Source organism: Nomascus leucogenys, chromosome 5, assembly GCF_006542625.1.
Source record: "Nomascus leucogenys isolate Asia chromosome 5, Asia_NLE_v1, whole genome shotgun sequence".
In the NCBI taxonomy this organism is placed as follows: Eukaryota; Metazoa; Chordata; class Mammalia; order Primates; family Hylobatidae; genus Nomascus; species Nomascus leucogenys.
In genome coordinates this window covers 28859598-28875669 of record NC_044385.1, presented here as the reverse complement: position 1 = coordinate 28875669, position 16072 = coordinate 28859598, and the positions used below count along the sequence as shown (strand labels likewise).

The 16072-nt window shown below is 38.4% G+C and overlaps 1 protein-coding gene across 1 annotated transcript in view; it reads left to right on the top strand.

The window, feature by feature from the left end:
* The window catches only part of RRP15 (ribosomal RNA processing 15 homolog), a 51073-nt gene extending 36202 nt beyond the window's left edge, over positions 1 to 14871 (top strand). The window contains exon 5 of the mRNA XM_012506460.2: positions 9509 to 14871. Coding sequence (XP_012361914.1) covers positions 9509 to 9652 — 144 coding nt within the window. The 3' untranslated portion in view covers positions 9653 to 14871. The remainder of the gene's footprint in view (positions 1 to 9508) is intronic.
* Positions 14872 to 16072: the final 1201 nt, after the last annotated feature.

Here is a 16072-nt window from a genome sequence, read left to right as displayed (position 1 = left end):
ACATGTATAGTATGGTTAACTTTATCTTACATTATAGCTATACCCAGTTAATAAAAAATAATAAATGTTTTATTTCTTTCAAGGCCTGGACCTCTAAAACTTTCTAATTTGCAGTATTGGAATCAATGGCTTATCTAAGATTCAAATCCAGAACTCTCTTTTTATTCCTTTTGTAAAAAGAATATACCAAATTGCTACTACTTCTCTTTTACAACCAAAACAAAAAACCCTCCATTCTCAGGATGTCTTGACATTTAATGAAATCTATTCAGGGATCACCCCAAGCAAGCTTTTCCAGTGAATGACACATTTAGAATTTGCCTCAGGCTTTCTTTTTTCTTCTTTCTTATGTTAAACTTTGATCTACCTCTTTTTTGTGTGGGTGCTCCAAGTATTTAAGAAGTTTTTATACTTAATGGTAAATCATATTTATGGAATATAAATATGATTTATATGGAAAAGATATAGCAAATTGAAAAGATATAGCAAATTGAAATTATGTCAATCCAGTGTGTAATGTAATTTACCCCAAATCTTTTACGGAAATTACCTTAAACATATTCAGCATTTTGCATGTATTTTAGTACTTGTTCATAGGTTATAACAGGTTATATAAGAACACAGTATATTACTGTATTGTGTTCGTATCATCAGTTAAGTTTTAGAGAAGTTTAGTGTTGTGGAAAGAACATGGGCTTTGCAATCAAATGAATCTGTGTTTGGGTATAGACTCGGCTCTTTATTAACTCTGAACTTGAATAATTACTTCACTTCCGTGAGCCTTAGTTTTCTTATAAGGTAAGCATGATACTTGCTATCTGGCCAGGAATCTTAAGAGAATTAGAAATAAGGCAATATTATATAAAGTGCTTGGCACACAATGACTTCATAGTATACTTACTGTGTTTGACCCTTTTTCATTTATTGTTAGGAAGTAGAGCAGAATCATCATTGTTGATAAAACTAGAAGGATTTCTTAGAATATTTTTGGGACGATCTTGGTAGAAAAGAAGCTTGGGGAACTTAGGATTTGTGGAAATGGTTTAGGTGTACTTTTTTTTTTTTCTGTTTCTTGCTGTCCTTTTTTTTTTTAAAATTCTTTACTTATACATGTAGTTTAAAAAGCCACATTTTGCCATAAATGTTTATTATAAAATAAAGTTGTTTTCCACCCCCATTCTGCCTACTCTTCATAGCTCCTATCTCAGGGGCAACTAATTCTTACTTCTCTAGCTAGTCCTGCTGGCATTTATACATCTCTGTATTCCTAATGTTACAGGATCCTTGGGTGTCGCTTCACCAGCTGGAAACCTCTGTGGCCAGTGGTGCCTTTGCCTGTTTTGCTTGGTCCTATGGGCTCGTTTTGCCCACTCAGCCTGGCAGTCTGTGCTCGGCTCGTACTACTAGCCTGGATCCGACGCCTGCCAAGAGCGAGGAATGTATGAGCGAGAGTGGGGTCCTGCCACTGAACACAGCCAGGCACCACAGCTCCAGGCAATGGCATGGGCGCCGGCTACTTGTAATGCTGCAGCTGGGCCAGGTGTACTGTAAGCAGCTTCCATGGCTGACACCAGGGAACGTCGTGGCGTTCTGGAAGCTTGGAGATGCCAGTAACTGTAGAGCCCTAAAGAGGTGTCACAGTCCTGGCTCAGGGAGCTCCTAGGTCGGCTTCCCGAAGGGCTGCAGCTCTTCTCTCCTTCTTCTCTCCTTGTCACCTGCAACGTGGTGAGCAAGGGACATATTTCAGCGCTGTTTGTGTTACACCTCTTTTAGACCCGCCGTTCGGCAGGTCCCGGGTTCTTGTGCTGCATCCAGGAAGAATGAGGTACACAGACAAGTGGAGGATGAGCAAGATGAAGAGGAGCTTTTTCGAGCGATAGAACAGAGGAGACCCTGGGGTGGATAGCTCCTCTCTGCAGCTGGTGGTCTTGTTGACTCTGGGTCTGGCTGAGTTCGGGGCTTTTTATGGGCCTCAGAGGAGAGGAACTGCGTACCAATTTGTCCATGGGCTACCGTGGGTGGGCCCAGAAAAAGCACTACAGGTTCCCACTCTGGTCCCCAGGACTGGCAGCCCGGTCCCCAGGCTTCGGGCCCTCCCTGGCCTGAAGGTGGGGCCTCACCGGGGACCCTCCCCCTTCTACCCAGCAGCCTGTCTGCTTCCTGCCACTGCTCATGGCGCCCAGACTGTTCTGGCCAAGGAGTGCCTGCAGGTCAGTGCTAAGCTGCCCTTAGCCCCACCTCGGCCTCCCTCTCATGCTTTTTGGCACCCAAAGTCCGGAGGGGGCCAAGGGGGCAGGGGCTTGGCATGTCAGCACTGCCCCCAGTGTGCGTACACCCAGCTGGGCTGTAACAGTGCCCGAGTTCTTCTCCGACCTTGCTCTGAGATCGGAGCGGGCACTGGGAGCCGGGAGAAACCAGGCAGTGGGAGAAGACAACTCCGAGCCTGCAGGGGCAGGGGGCGCCTTCCTGGCCCCCTCCACTCCAGAGTGCAGCCATACCTAGGTCTGCAGCCGGGACTTGGGTTGCTGCAGCTATGCCTGCGAGGGCGGGGCTTCTGCCTGCTCCCAGCTCCCACCAGCTCTGTGGAGCCTGGCAATGTCCCAGGCCCAAGTCCTCCTCTTGGCCCCTCTCAGCCTGCCCCTCCGTGCCTGACTGTGCTGCTCCTCCGCCGGCGGGCGACTTAGTCTGGCCCCATCGCTGTGACTCCCAGGAGCGGGCCTGGGAACTGCCTGCCTACTCCATGTTTTCCCTGCGGCAGCAGCTGCAGGGAAGTTTGCAGGTGGCATGGCCCCTGCCAGCCCCGCACAAATGAGCCCGACACTCTGGGGGCTGGCCCCTTGAGTCTTGCCTGCACCTTCGGCCTGGTACTCGCGGGTTCCCAAGACGCGGCCGGCAATGAGGTTGAGGCTATGGCAGAGGCTCCGGACCTGGGAGCGGGTCCTGCCTGGCTGTGTGAGCGTGGGTGTGACACAATTGTCTGCCTCAGGGACGCGGGGCACAAGGGTTCCAGCGCCGCCACTGCTGCTTCCGCTCCTGCTACCACCGCCTGCACCTCCCTGCTGCAACCGGTGCGATTGGCAGCAGCCACTCCGGATGGTCAGCCACTGCCATCACTAACTTATGTGCATATATATAAGTCGTGTCTTTTGATTAATCAGTTTGAGGCATTATCTATTAGTTTTCTGTTATAATAGGCAAAGATTTAATTATCTAACACAGTCTCTTCTCCTTTGGCCACTCAATGTAGTTAGTTTACAGTTATATGTTATCAGTATTCAGCATTTATTATTCATGTGAAAAAATTATTTACAGCTGAATGTTGTAATATTCCATATTTGTATGTTTTCTTTCTATTTGGGTTTCCTGAAGTTAATCATTGTCTTGACTTTTCATATTTAATTTCCTTAATTAATTTAGTTTTTCAAAGTCAAATGATCTGAAGTAATTTATCTATTGTAATTATTTTCTCTGAGATATTCTTTCCTAGAGGCCTCTATTTTCCTTTGTATCCCCTGATTGCTTTCTTGGGTTGCTTCACTGTTGTCATCTGGGACTTAAATTTTCTGCGATCCTTGGAATTTCTCCTGTATTGAATTCCCTATTTCTGGGTTCTTGGATCTTCCTTTTTTTCTTGGTCCACTCTCACTCTTTTGTTAAAGCATATTCTCCAGTGGTTTTGTCAAGTTAAAATAACATACAGTGACAGATGTCATGGTGATGACCGCTTTCAGCATGCTGTCCCACGGAGTCACTTGGCTGCAGGTTGTCCTTCATGCTTGATGTGTAGTTGTTATTTTGGAATCTCCATTCATTCTCATCCTGGCTGTTTCCTTCTTTTTCCTGTGGTGGGACTCCTATTTTCTCTATCCCATGTTTTCTTCTTTTTCTTTTACTCCATCTGTTTGTGAAGAACATCCTTGGTGTCCTGAGAAAGGCTGCATTGGAAGTAAACTTTTGGGGACCTCGTATGTCTGAAAATACCTCTGTTCAGTATTCACATTTCAATAATAACGTGTCTCAATATTGAATTTTAGGTTGGATACTATTTTTCTTTGACATTTTGAAAGTATTTGTCTGTTGCTTCCTTGCTTCCAGGATTGCTATTGGAAAATCTGAATCTTTTGAGTTCTGATTATTAGTATGTATGTGACTTTTGTTTTCCTGGAAGCTTATGGGATATTCTTTTAGTTCCTGTTGTCCTGAAATTTTACAATAATGTTCTCATTGTGTTATATTGGACACTTGAGGGCTGCTTTTAATCTGGAAATGTGTGTCCTTCGCTTTGGGAAATTTTGTTAAAGTATTTCATTAATTTCCTACTGTACATTTTTTCTCTGTCTGTAGAGCTCCTATTATTTGCATACTGGGCCTCTTGGACTGGTTCTGTAGTTATCTTTTTCTTCTATTTTTTATCTCTTTTCTTTTAGTCTATTTTCTGGGCAATTTCCTCAGTGTTATCTTCTGACATTTATAATGTGGTTTTTTGTTTCGTTTTGTTTTGTTTCTTCCACCATATTTCTAATTTTAAGCTCTTTGTTATTCTCCTGATGTTTCTTTTAAAATAGCAACTGTTGGCCGAGTGTAGTGGTTCAGGCCTGTAATCTTAGCACTTTGGGAGGCCAAGGCGGGTGGATCACGTGAGGTCAGGAGTTTGAGACCAGTTTGGCCAACATGGTGAAACCACGTCTTTACTAAAAATACAAAAAATTAGCTGGGCTTGGTGGCAGGTGCCTGTAATCCCAGCTACTCGGGAGGCTGAGGCAGGATAATTGGTTGAACCCAAGAGTTGGAGGTTGCAGTGAGCTGAGAATGCGCCATTGCACTCCAGCGTAGGCAACAAGAGTGAAATTTCATCTCAAAAATAATACATAAACAAGGTAAAATCAAATAACAACTGTTCTGATTTTATGGATGCAATATATTTTAACTCTTTGAGGTTGTTGATGATATTTTTCCCTAAATTTTTTTCTCTTGAGATTTTTTTTTCTGCAAGTCGTTTTCTAAATTTTGTGTTTGCATTGTTCTCTTCTTTCTTATAATCCTTAGTTGTGTGTTCATGATTAGAACAAATAGACCAAAAAATTCAACTGGAAGCTATGGATATATCTATGTCATCCACCTTAAATTTCACTGTAGGGTTCTCTGGGTGAATTTATTAGCAACTGGTCAGGTTTTCAATAAAGTAACTCTTCCAATCTCCTACTTAGAAGAAAAAGTTCTGCCTACCAGCATTTTGGGAGCCCAGTGTGGGAAGAGAGCTGGGATTCCATATCTGGTTGCTGTGTGTGTGTATGTAACTTAATCCTATTTTCGGTTCTATACCTATGCCTTCATCTGCGCAAGCCCATTACCTCTTCAGAAGTTAAACCTCCGGGTATTTTGCCAGGTTATTGTGGAATGGGATGGGGAAGTAGAGAACTAAATGTTTCTCAGAACATACCTTTCACCCCAGTGCTTTTTATTTTGGTTCTTCCACTTCAACCCTTAACTTCCAGAAGTCCCTGATACATACTGCCAGTTTCTGTTTCTTTTGCAGATTCTGCAGTGTAAATAGGGTTGGTTTTGTCAGTGTGACAGTTGCAGTCTTAGGATTTAACTTTCCTGGTGTCTTCTGGTTCATCTCCTTCACCTTCAAAATTGTGTTGATATTGTCTTTTCTGATCTTGTCCTTCTGAGTTATGTCTTTAAAACAACAAATCATTTTTGTGTAGTTTTATTGAGTATTGCAATTGAGCAAGACTAGTTGTTTATGTTCAAACTGCCACTTTAGCATGGGCCTTCTGCCTTTTTTCTTTCTACATATGTCTTTAGCAAATGTAGGCATTAGAATTTAAAGAGTCATTCTGCTGCCTTTAAAACAAGGTTTTCTTTATTTTTTTGAGACAGAGTCTCACTCTGTCACTCAGGCTGGAGTGCAGTGGTGTGATCTCGGCTCACTGCAACCTCCTCCTCCTAAGTGATTCTCCCGCTTTAGCTTCCGAGTAGCTGGGATTATAAGCCTGTGGTACCACGCATAAGCTATTTTTTGTATTTTTAATAGAAATGGGGTTTCACCATGTTGGCCAGGCTGGTCTGAAACTCCTGACCTCAAGTGACCTGCCCGCCTCAGCCTCCCAAACTCCTGGGATTACAGGTGTGAGCCACCACGCCTGGCCTTAAACAAGGTTTTCTTGAGCTGCCATCTTGACAGATGCCATCTAACATATCTGTTTTTAAAATGTATTAACCCACACTTGTTTTTATAAATTTTCTATTGTGTCTTTTTTTTCCAAATTGTTGCTTCACAGTGTAAAAATGCTACTGTAATGATAGCTTGAATGATGTCCATACTTAAGGCATACAGTGCTGAATCTTACATTAGATTTACAAAATCGAATATTGGATTTTCTAAAATCTTTCCCTCTCCGCCATAAAGTATACTTGGTCTTATAGCAGTGAACAAAAACTGTCACTAAGAAAAAATGTTTGTTTATTTAAAGCAAATAAATAATTATCTTTCACATGCACCAGAATCACTGACTGGCTTATAAAAACAGATTGCTAGGCCCCATGCCTAGAGTTTCTGATTTAACAGGGCTCGAGATTTTGAATTGCTAATAACATATTTTCAAGTTATGTGGATAATGCTGCTGGTGTAAAGATCACACTTTAAGAATCACTGATATAGACTATATTGATCCTTGAAACCAAGAGACAAAAACATCACCAAAATCCCCTTGTAAAGCTCTTCTTGTTACTCTTTACATTGGACAATTGAGCAAAATGTTGTACTTACTCTGTTGTTGCTCTTCTTGCCTAAAATACATGTTTACAGCAATCATCTTTCAAGACAAGCATGCGATATAGTTGGTGTCACCATTTTAATTAGTGAATTCCTTCCTTTGGTCTACTATTGTTCCTTTCTTTCTGAAATACGTGTTTAAAGTTTTGTGGGCCGGGCACGGTGGCTCATGCCTGTAATCTCAGCACTTTGGGAGGCCAAGGCGGGCAGATCATGAGGTCAGGAGATTGAGACCATCCTGGCTAACATGGTGAAACCCCGTCTCTATTAAAAATACAAAAAAATTAGCCAGGTGTGGTGGCAGGTGCCTGTAGTCCCAGCTACTTGGGAGGCTGAGGCAGGAGAATGGCGTGAACCCGGGAGGCGGAGCTTGCAGTGAGCCGAGATTGTGCCACTGCACTCCAGCCTGGGCGACAGAGCGAGACTCACCCTTCTCAAAAAAAAAAAAAAAAAAAGTTTTTTCCGTGTTCCCTTTTCTTCTTCGTTATTCTGTTGCCTGCGGGTTTTCTGGTGCTACCTAGGAGAGGAGTAGAGGAGTAGCTCAGTCCAACTAGAGGTTGGTTGTCAGGGTGAGCTCTCTTGTAGAAACACTCTGTGTTGAGTCAGTCACTTGGGATCAGTGTGCTCTTTCAGTAATGTGTTGATGGCATATTGGGTGTACTTGCCTAACGTAGAGGCTTCACACTGAGATTGCACTTGTTCATATGTAAACTCAAATACCAAAGTCAGGATAGGTCTTTGCTAGTCAGCAATTTGGATATGGCTATACACTTTTCCGAATTTAATTGAAAGCTTTGAATTCTTACTTTGACAGGAGAGGTGTTATAATTGTTGGTTCTAAGTGGATTTTTGTTCATTGTGGACATCAGTTTTTTATTTAGAGAAAACCTGGGTTGGCTGGGTGTGGTGGCTCTCACCTGTAATCCCAGCACTTTGGGAAGCCAAGGCAGGTGGATTGCTTGAGCCCGGGAGCTCTAAACCAGCCTGGACCACATGGCAAAACCCTGTCTCTACAAAAAAAAAAAAAAAAAATACAAAAATTAGCCAGGCATGATGGTGTGCACCTGTAGTCCCAGCTACTCTGGAGGCTGAGGTGGGAGGATCACTTGAGCCTGGGAGGTCGAGGCTCCTGTGAGCCATGATAACGCCACTGCACTCCAGCCTGGGTGACAGAGTGAAAATCAGGAAAAATGGCCTTTTATCCAGCTAGCTAACTTAATCTAATAGAAGTAGAATTTCAGTTTTAAGAGTAGGTTTGATATTGTAGAAATAAGAAATGAAAAGTTGTTAATATACTCCAGTTATCTTCCTACATTATTGTTCTCCTATCAGTGTGATGTGAGAAGCATTGGAACTGTTTTATGTTGGTTTTTAAATAGCACAGATGTTTTTTATTTGTTTCTGTATGTTGGGTAAATTATAGTAAAAAGTGTGTTGATGTTTGACATACTAAGTCAGTTCTGAAATCTTTGCTTACATTTATATCCCATTCAGTCTTCAAGTTATATTTAAGCACAAGCTCTGCTTGATATTTTGACCTCAAGAAGACAAGAGTGAGCCAATAGGACAGTTTTCCTATTTGCTTGTAATAGTGTTCAATTTATTTTTTTTTAATGGAATGAATGTTTCAGGGCTATCTTTTTTTAAATAAACGGAAGCTACAGCAGTTAGGTAAGTAATCTCTTGTAACCCAGCAAATATCTTTTATATATATATATATTTTTTTTTAAACTGTTTTTTATGTAGTTAATGACCACATAATGATAACACTGTTTTCTAACCAAATGTCATGGGTTCTTGTACCTTAGGTTTTTACAAAATTTTGTATTTTTGTGATTGACATAAATAGATATGCGTAGACTGTTAGCCCCCTGAAAACAAGAACTTTGTTTTGTTCATCACTATGTTTCTAACATAGTGCTTGATACACGGCTAATTCTCAATAAATATTTGTCGAAGGAATGAAAAATTTTGAGTGCTGCATCTATTGTATTACTTAATTGATACCACAGGGTGGTACTGTTGTACCATGAAATGAAAGCCTGCAATTAGTACCAAATAAATCCTGTGACTAAATGAAACGAATTGACTACCTATTATGTTTATTGCCTGCTTCATTTATTTATAATTTCAACATGTGATTAGTCTTTGATTACATGATTGGGTCAGGCAGTGAGCTCATAACCTAAATAAAGAACATTTGGTTCAAATTTTTATGAAAACATTAAGTGAGATGGCATCTTAAAAAACCTAGCATAGTACCAAGGTTGTTTCTTTTTCTCACTTTTCATTTACTTTGGGTTAAAGGCCTTTGTTAAGTTGTTATTTGCGGTGAAATAATTTGCCCAAAATTTTCTAGTAAATTATCACTGAAGGTTAAATAGTATTGTAAGTCTGTTTTGGTTGTCAGAAGTGCTTAAAAAATTAATACCAAACCTAGATTTATATTTTTTCCCTCACTTCAAAAAATTTTTTTTAGTTTGCTTTCATGTTTCTTTTATGGAGCCCATACAATATTTTATTAATGTTTAGTTCTTTATTATACATTTGTACATATATAATCATAGTATAATCATAGTGTATAAAGTAAGTCAATTTATAATTTCTCTTGGTTTTACCCCTATTTTAAAAACTAAGCATTGAAAAGTTTGTTTTGTAGCTTGTACCTTTTTGTTTCCTTATGATGGAATTAACTTTGGAATATTTTGATTCTATAATTTTCCTCAGACTGAAGTGAAATCAGAAGAAGGCCCAGGTTGGACGATCCTACGTGATGATTTCATGATGGGAGCATCTATGAAAGACTGGGACAAGGAAAGTGATGGGCCAGATGACAGCAGACCAGAATCTGCAAGTGACTCTGATACATAAAGCATCATAGGAAATACAGTTGCAGTCGTTTTGTTTTTTTCTAGAAAAATATGTCATCCTCTGATAGTTGGGGGATTATAAGGATACCATTTGTAAGAAAGCCAAAAGACTTTTGCCAGATTTCATATTTCCCCTTTTCATGTACACTTTATATATACTTCATTAAAATTATATTTTAAACCCTTGTATAATTTTAAGCATTGTTCCTCAGAACATTTATAAAAGGATATATTTCTGCTTGATCAGCGAGATATGCATTTTGCCAGGATCATATTGGTCATGTCTATTGGTGTATTATTTCAGTATCACCAATGTTTTCAGAAATACAGTACTAATTCATAATTAAACTCCTTGAAGTTAATATTTCTCTGCCTTCTAACTTATAGACCCAACTATGTATCTGTAGTTTTTGGGAATGATTGGTGTTTTTTGCTTTGTGTTGGGAAGTTATTGAGAAAACCTATATAATAAAATTTAAAATTATAGTTTTTCAGATTTTGGGTGGTGATTTTAGTTTTAGGTAATCTGGAAGATATGATTTAAGAAACAACAGATTTCAACTTTTTTTTCTTTTTTTTTTTTTTTTTTTTGAGATGGAGTCTTGCTCTGTGGCCCCAGATGGAATGCAGTGGCGTGATCTCGGCTCACTGCAAGCACTGCCTGCCAGGTTCACGCCATTCTCCCACCTCAACCTCTCGAGTAGCTGGGACTACAGGTGCCTGCCACCACGCCCAGCTAATTTTTTGTTTTTGTATTTTTAGTAGAGACGGGGTTTCACCGTGTTAGCCAGGATGGCCTCGATTTCCTGACCTCGTGATCCGCCCGCCTCGGCCTCCCAAAGTGCTGGGATTACAGGCATGAGCCACCGTGCCCGGCCCAGATTTCAACTTTTATTTTATTTCCTTTCATTTATTAAATAATATAAATAATGACAGATTTATTTTAGGTGTTAGGCTATTTTTGCATGAGAGATTTACAGAAGTGGAAATTCTCATGCTTAACTTATGCAATGAGACATAGTTTCTCAGGAAGCACATTTGACATGTTTTAGTCTCTCTTCTTTTTTTTCTCCCAAATATTTGAGTTAGCTTAAATTCTTTTTTATGGACTGCTCAACCAGTGAATTGATGCAGTTAGACAACAAGTAATCTGCAGCAGAATATTTCATCCGATTTGAGACTTGATTCCATATTATTGCCTTAAAGGCTGTTAAATTGGGTGACTTTTAGTATGCAGCTGTTAAAAAGAGAAAAGACTGTTTAATATCATTCCAAAATTTTTGTGAAATGTGGCCCAAGATCTAAAGTTTTTAAGGGAATTATTTAATAAATATGATCTGTCCCTTTGTGAAAAGGATCCATCCCCTTTCATAATAAAAATAATCCCCTCCTACCACCCAGTTGCACATACTTGCATCTGTTATGTATTGAAGGATAATCCTCCCCCAAAAAAACTATCCAAGAGCAGAGATGTTTATATTTTGAAACCCATTTGAGTGTTACAGTATTATATGACTAAAGCTGAGTCAGTCTGGGCCTGGTATTTGTTATCATAAAGGAAGATGTACACCTAAGATATCAAGTGGTTAAAACAGCAAAGTACAAGACGCATTTTTGTATTTATTCTAACTTTTGAACATTAGTGTCTTTCAGTATAAATAAATGTGAACACATATACCTCAGTAGTAATACAGGAGAACTAAATATCCTGCTATAACTTAATACAGATACATATTTCAATATGACCTAACAAACACATAATTTTGAAAAAAAAAAAATATGTGCAGCAACTTACACATTTTTCTCCCCAGAACTAAGATTACACTTAATTTAATTTAATCTGTTTCTGGGTTATACTAGAGTTTTGCCGGAATTTTTCTGAATAGTACATTCACATGATAGATATGGATAAATAGCTTACTTACTAAAATGTTTTGAAACATATTTTATAGTCCCTCATTTGATTTGAAAAAATTTGGCAAGATCTTCACATTGAAAGTAAGGACGAGAATATTTGCAGATTTCCTTTGTTCTGAAATTATTTTATTCCAAAGCAAAATTGAGTTGCCACTGTCAGGAAAAAAATGTATCACTTCTGTTAGAAGGCTATGAAGTATATATAAATTATATGACAATTTTTATCATATAGATTTGATATCTTCTATGTATTCGTATTTCTGCATCTTGGGTATTAAGCAAAATACCATATGTATAAATATGAAACCAGGAATGTGCATATTTTAGAAACTAATTGTGTATCTTAAGTGAATGTTTTGAGTAGTTTAGTTCTGTCACCTCTATTCTAAATATTTTACCTACAACATTTAAATTATTCTGATATCAATCAGATAAATAATCCAAGTCTATTTCGTCTTTCTACATTGTCTTTATGGTTTTTGTTTGTTTTTGAGACGGTCTCACACTGTCACCCAGGCTGGAGTGCAGTGGTGCAATCTCAGCTCACTGCAACCTCCGCCTCCCAGGTTCCAGCTATCCTCCCACCTCAGCCTCCCAAGTAGCTAGGACTACAGGTATGCACCACCATGCCCAGCTAACTTTTTGTCTGTTTGATGGAGATGGGGTTTCCCCATCTTGCCCAGGCTGGTTATGAAGTCCTGAGCTCAAGGGATCCCCCTGCCTCTTGCCTCCCAAAGTGCTGGGATTACAGGTGTGAGCCACCATACCACCTGTCTTTGAATTTTTTAACGAGGGGAAAGAAAACTGCAATTCCTGCCTCCCCATTTATTTAAACATGACACCTAGGATTTTATTTTTGGTAACTACTTAGAATAATATAGTAGATTACTTATCTTTGATTAGAAAGAACTATGGAAAATAGGAACCAATAATTTGGAAGTATTATTTCCTCATTTCATATATAGAAATAATTATCTTATTTCCTTATTTCATATATAGAATGTTCTAGATACTTGGATGGCTGGGGTTAACGTTCTTAGTATTTATCATAGTTTAGCATTGGTTGTTATTTTTAAGCATCAGAATTTGAAAGCCAATGATAATACCTGATTAGGACTGAAAATAGAATTATCTTAGTAGTTTAGCACTTTTTATAATGGAGTTGGAGCACTGAATTTATTTTCAAATTACCCAGAATTCTGCATTGCTCAAATATTATTCAATTGATTGCAAAATATACCTTGGAAACCCTTTGGATAGAATAGTTCAGAGGGTTACCACTAGTACTTAGAGCCTAAAGTCACTCAGTAGGAGGTTCTCGAAGGTCTATTTGAAGGCAATCCAATTTCTTTAAAATAAAATTTTTTTTTAATCTTTTAAAACAGACGGGTGAAGAAAGGGGCATATAAATTCTGGGAAACCTCTTATGATTTCCTTCCATTTCCTTCTATGTCTCCATTAATGTGCTAACTTGAAGGAATTTAACTTCAAGGAAAGTTGACTGCTGAAGTTTATGTAGAGCTGTGAATATTATAATTTTTCAATACTTTATTGATAATGTTAGCTTTGTTTTTATTTGGAAACATTTTTTCCAGTTCACCGAAGCAGAATTCATTCTGTTCTTCCCTGAAATTCATCTATTAGGATCAATGTGATTGACATTTATCTCCACTCTGCATGTCAGTGCTGTGGTATAGACGCTATAAGCCCTGTAGTATTATGGGTATGAAGACTATTTGAGGTGAATTGGCAGTGAGAGCAAATTTTGGAAACAGGAGAGAGAACTACTTCATGCCTACAAAAAGCTCTCTCACTCCTTCCCCAAGAAAACAGGAGTCTGAATTTTGGCCAGCTGGGTGTTTGAATCTTACTGACTGTTGCAGCATTGGTAGTCCTGGTAAATTTTTTCAGTGGGTGAGCTTTTCTGAAATTTGATTAAACATATTACTCAAGGGAATCTGTGAATAGATTTAGAAGTAGAATGTTTGAGGTGGTTGACAAGACATTTAGAATTGTGATTAATGTTTTAATAAAATGCTAAGTTAGAATGAATCTAATCATAATTATATAGATGGAAGATATATTCTAACAGTTCTTAAATAATTTTAGATTCTCTAAATTTAGAGTGTTTTCTAGCTTAGAGAACCATATTAATATTTTTTACCTAGTCTACTGAACATAATTTCAGGGAGTTAGTACTTAGGACTTTCTACCTAGAGATGTGGTAAACCTTTTAAATTTAAATTTGCTTTCTTAAAATACCTGTTCCAACATTGCTCACCTTTCTTCTCCTTCCTTTTTGCCCTCTCCTTCAGTGGGAGGGGCACATATTCAGCTTTCTGTTAAACACTCTTTGGTTTTCAACTGAGTAAGGCAAGCAAGGATATATGTTAGAAGAGTAGACATAATACTTTATCATAAAATTATAGGGACTAAAAGTCTAAATCATTGCTGTCAATAGGACTTTTTTTGATGATGGAAATAATTTATGTCTGTGCTGTTCAATATGGTAGCCACTAGCATGGGTGACTACTGAGCATTTCACATGTGGCTAGTGATACAGAGGAACTAAATTTTTAATTTTACTTAATTACTTTAAATTTTAAAAGTTACATGTGGCTAGTGGGTCTATCCCAACTATGAAGAGAATAAAGCTACAGAGCATATATCTAGTCTAATGAAACAACAGTGAATTTGGGAATTGTAAATCTGTCTTAAGCTTTTTCCATAAACTTTTATTGATACAATTTAGGCATATACAAATACTGGTGAAATTTTATTGATTGAATTATTGTTGACCTTTTTTCAGTATTTGTATTTTTAAAAAGATATGTTTCTTTATAATTAACTTGTATTGTAGGGTAACTATTCTCCTTAAATGTTCAGCCACTTAGTTACTAACAAATAGCATTTGGTTTTTTAGCATTATTTATCATCTGAGGCTTTCAGAATTAATACACCAAACCTTAAATATTTTTGTTGTTCTCTAAAAGAATGGGTTTATGATGCTCCAAAAGGACATTTTGAGAACTGCCGGAGCAACAGATACCATGTAAGGAGTGAATTCCCATGTTTTTCACTTATATCTAGGGGCCTACTTATTTAGGAGGTTTCCTAAGTAAGTGTATTTAGTTGTAGAACCCTAGAGTTGCCTAGGTCCATTCTATTCTAGCACATACTCAACATACTGCCAGAGCAAATGTAGGTTGCAGATTCAGGCAACACACACACACACACACACACACACACACACACACACACACACACACACCCCGAAGAGCACAATGAGCATTATTAGCACAGCCAATTTAAAATGATGAGGTGTTAACCACATTTGTATAAATAATAATTTCTCTAACCCTGAATCATTATCCTGCATTTTTAATGCAATCGGTTCATAAACATCAAAGTGAAAACACCAAATTTGTAAGAGGTCAGGACCAACTGGGGCTCTAAATGGAGAGACAGCTGAGAGCTGTGTCCGTATGCGTGGGTGGCCTTGCAGCTGTTGATTCACCCTCAGGCTACCAGACAGTTGCCTCTTTGCACTTGCAGAACCAGACTTCAATCTTAGGTAAAAATGTATCCCTCCCATGGACAGGACATAAACAATAGATTGACATCAGCTCTGAAAACATCAGTGCAGCAGCCAGACTCAGCAGTTGCCCTGAAATACTGAGAAGTATCAAGCATAACATCAAGACTGTTTCTACACAATAATATTTGTCTTTGTACAACAACACTGGGTTCTCTTAAGTATATTATAAACATAAAAGCTCAAAGTCCAAAAGGTTCAATGTGATGATATCCTTCTCTACAAATGGCAGGAACACTAGGGTAGATTGCATGAGACATGACTGCCGTATCTTGGTCCTTACTAGGATTCCCAAATATACTCCTTAATAACCAGTAAAATTATATTTACACTGGACATTTTAAGAAATACCAGTGTTCGTTGTTAGATGAGAGACAGCATAATTTTGGAATCACAACTGAGTTCACAGTTCAGTTTTGAGTCTTACTAGTTTTGTTTCCTTGTGTAAGTTTCTTAACCTTTGTAAGGCTAGCATGTAAATCAGATATAATAATATATAGTTCATGGTGTAAAGACTGGATTAATGTATGCAGTGTCTATCTAGCACAGTGCCTGATATGTAGTATCATGTCAAGAGATGTTCTCTCTTATGCATTTGGAGGATTAGGTGCTGCGCCTATAGGTTTCCATTCATTTCTCATCTGTGTAATTCTGAGTGTTCCTTTTCTAGATAGAATTCCCCCCAACAAAAATTTAAAGTCTAACAGGTGGTAGGTGCTTATTGAGGTCCAGCAATTCTACTTCTGGAAACCTTCCTCAGGAAAAGATTCTGATGACAGAAAATGCTGTGTGAACAGTATTATATAGAATTGTTTTTAATAGCAATAAATTTTTTAAAACTTACAAGTTCAGTGATATGAGGACATTTACATACAAAAACTATCGAACCACCAGTCTTCTAATTCCTTT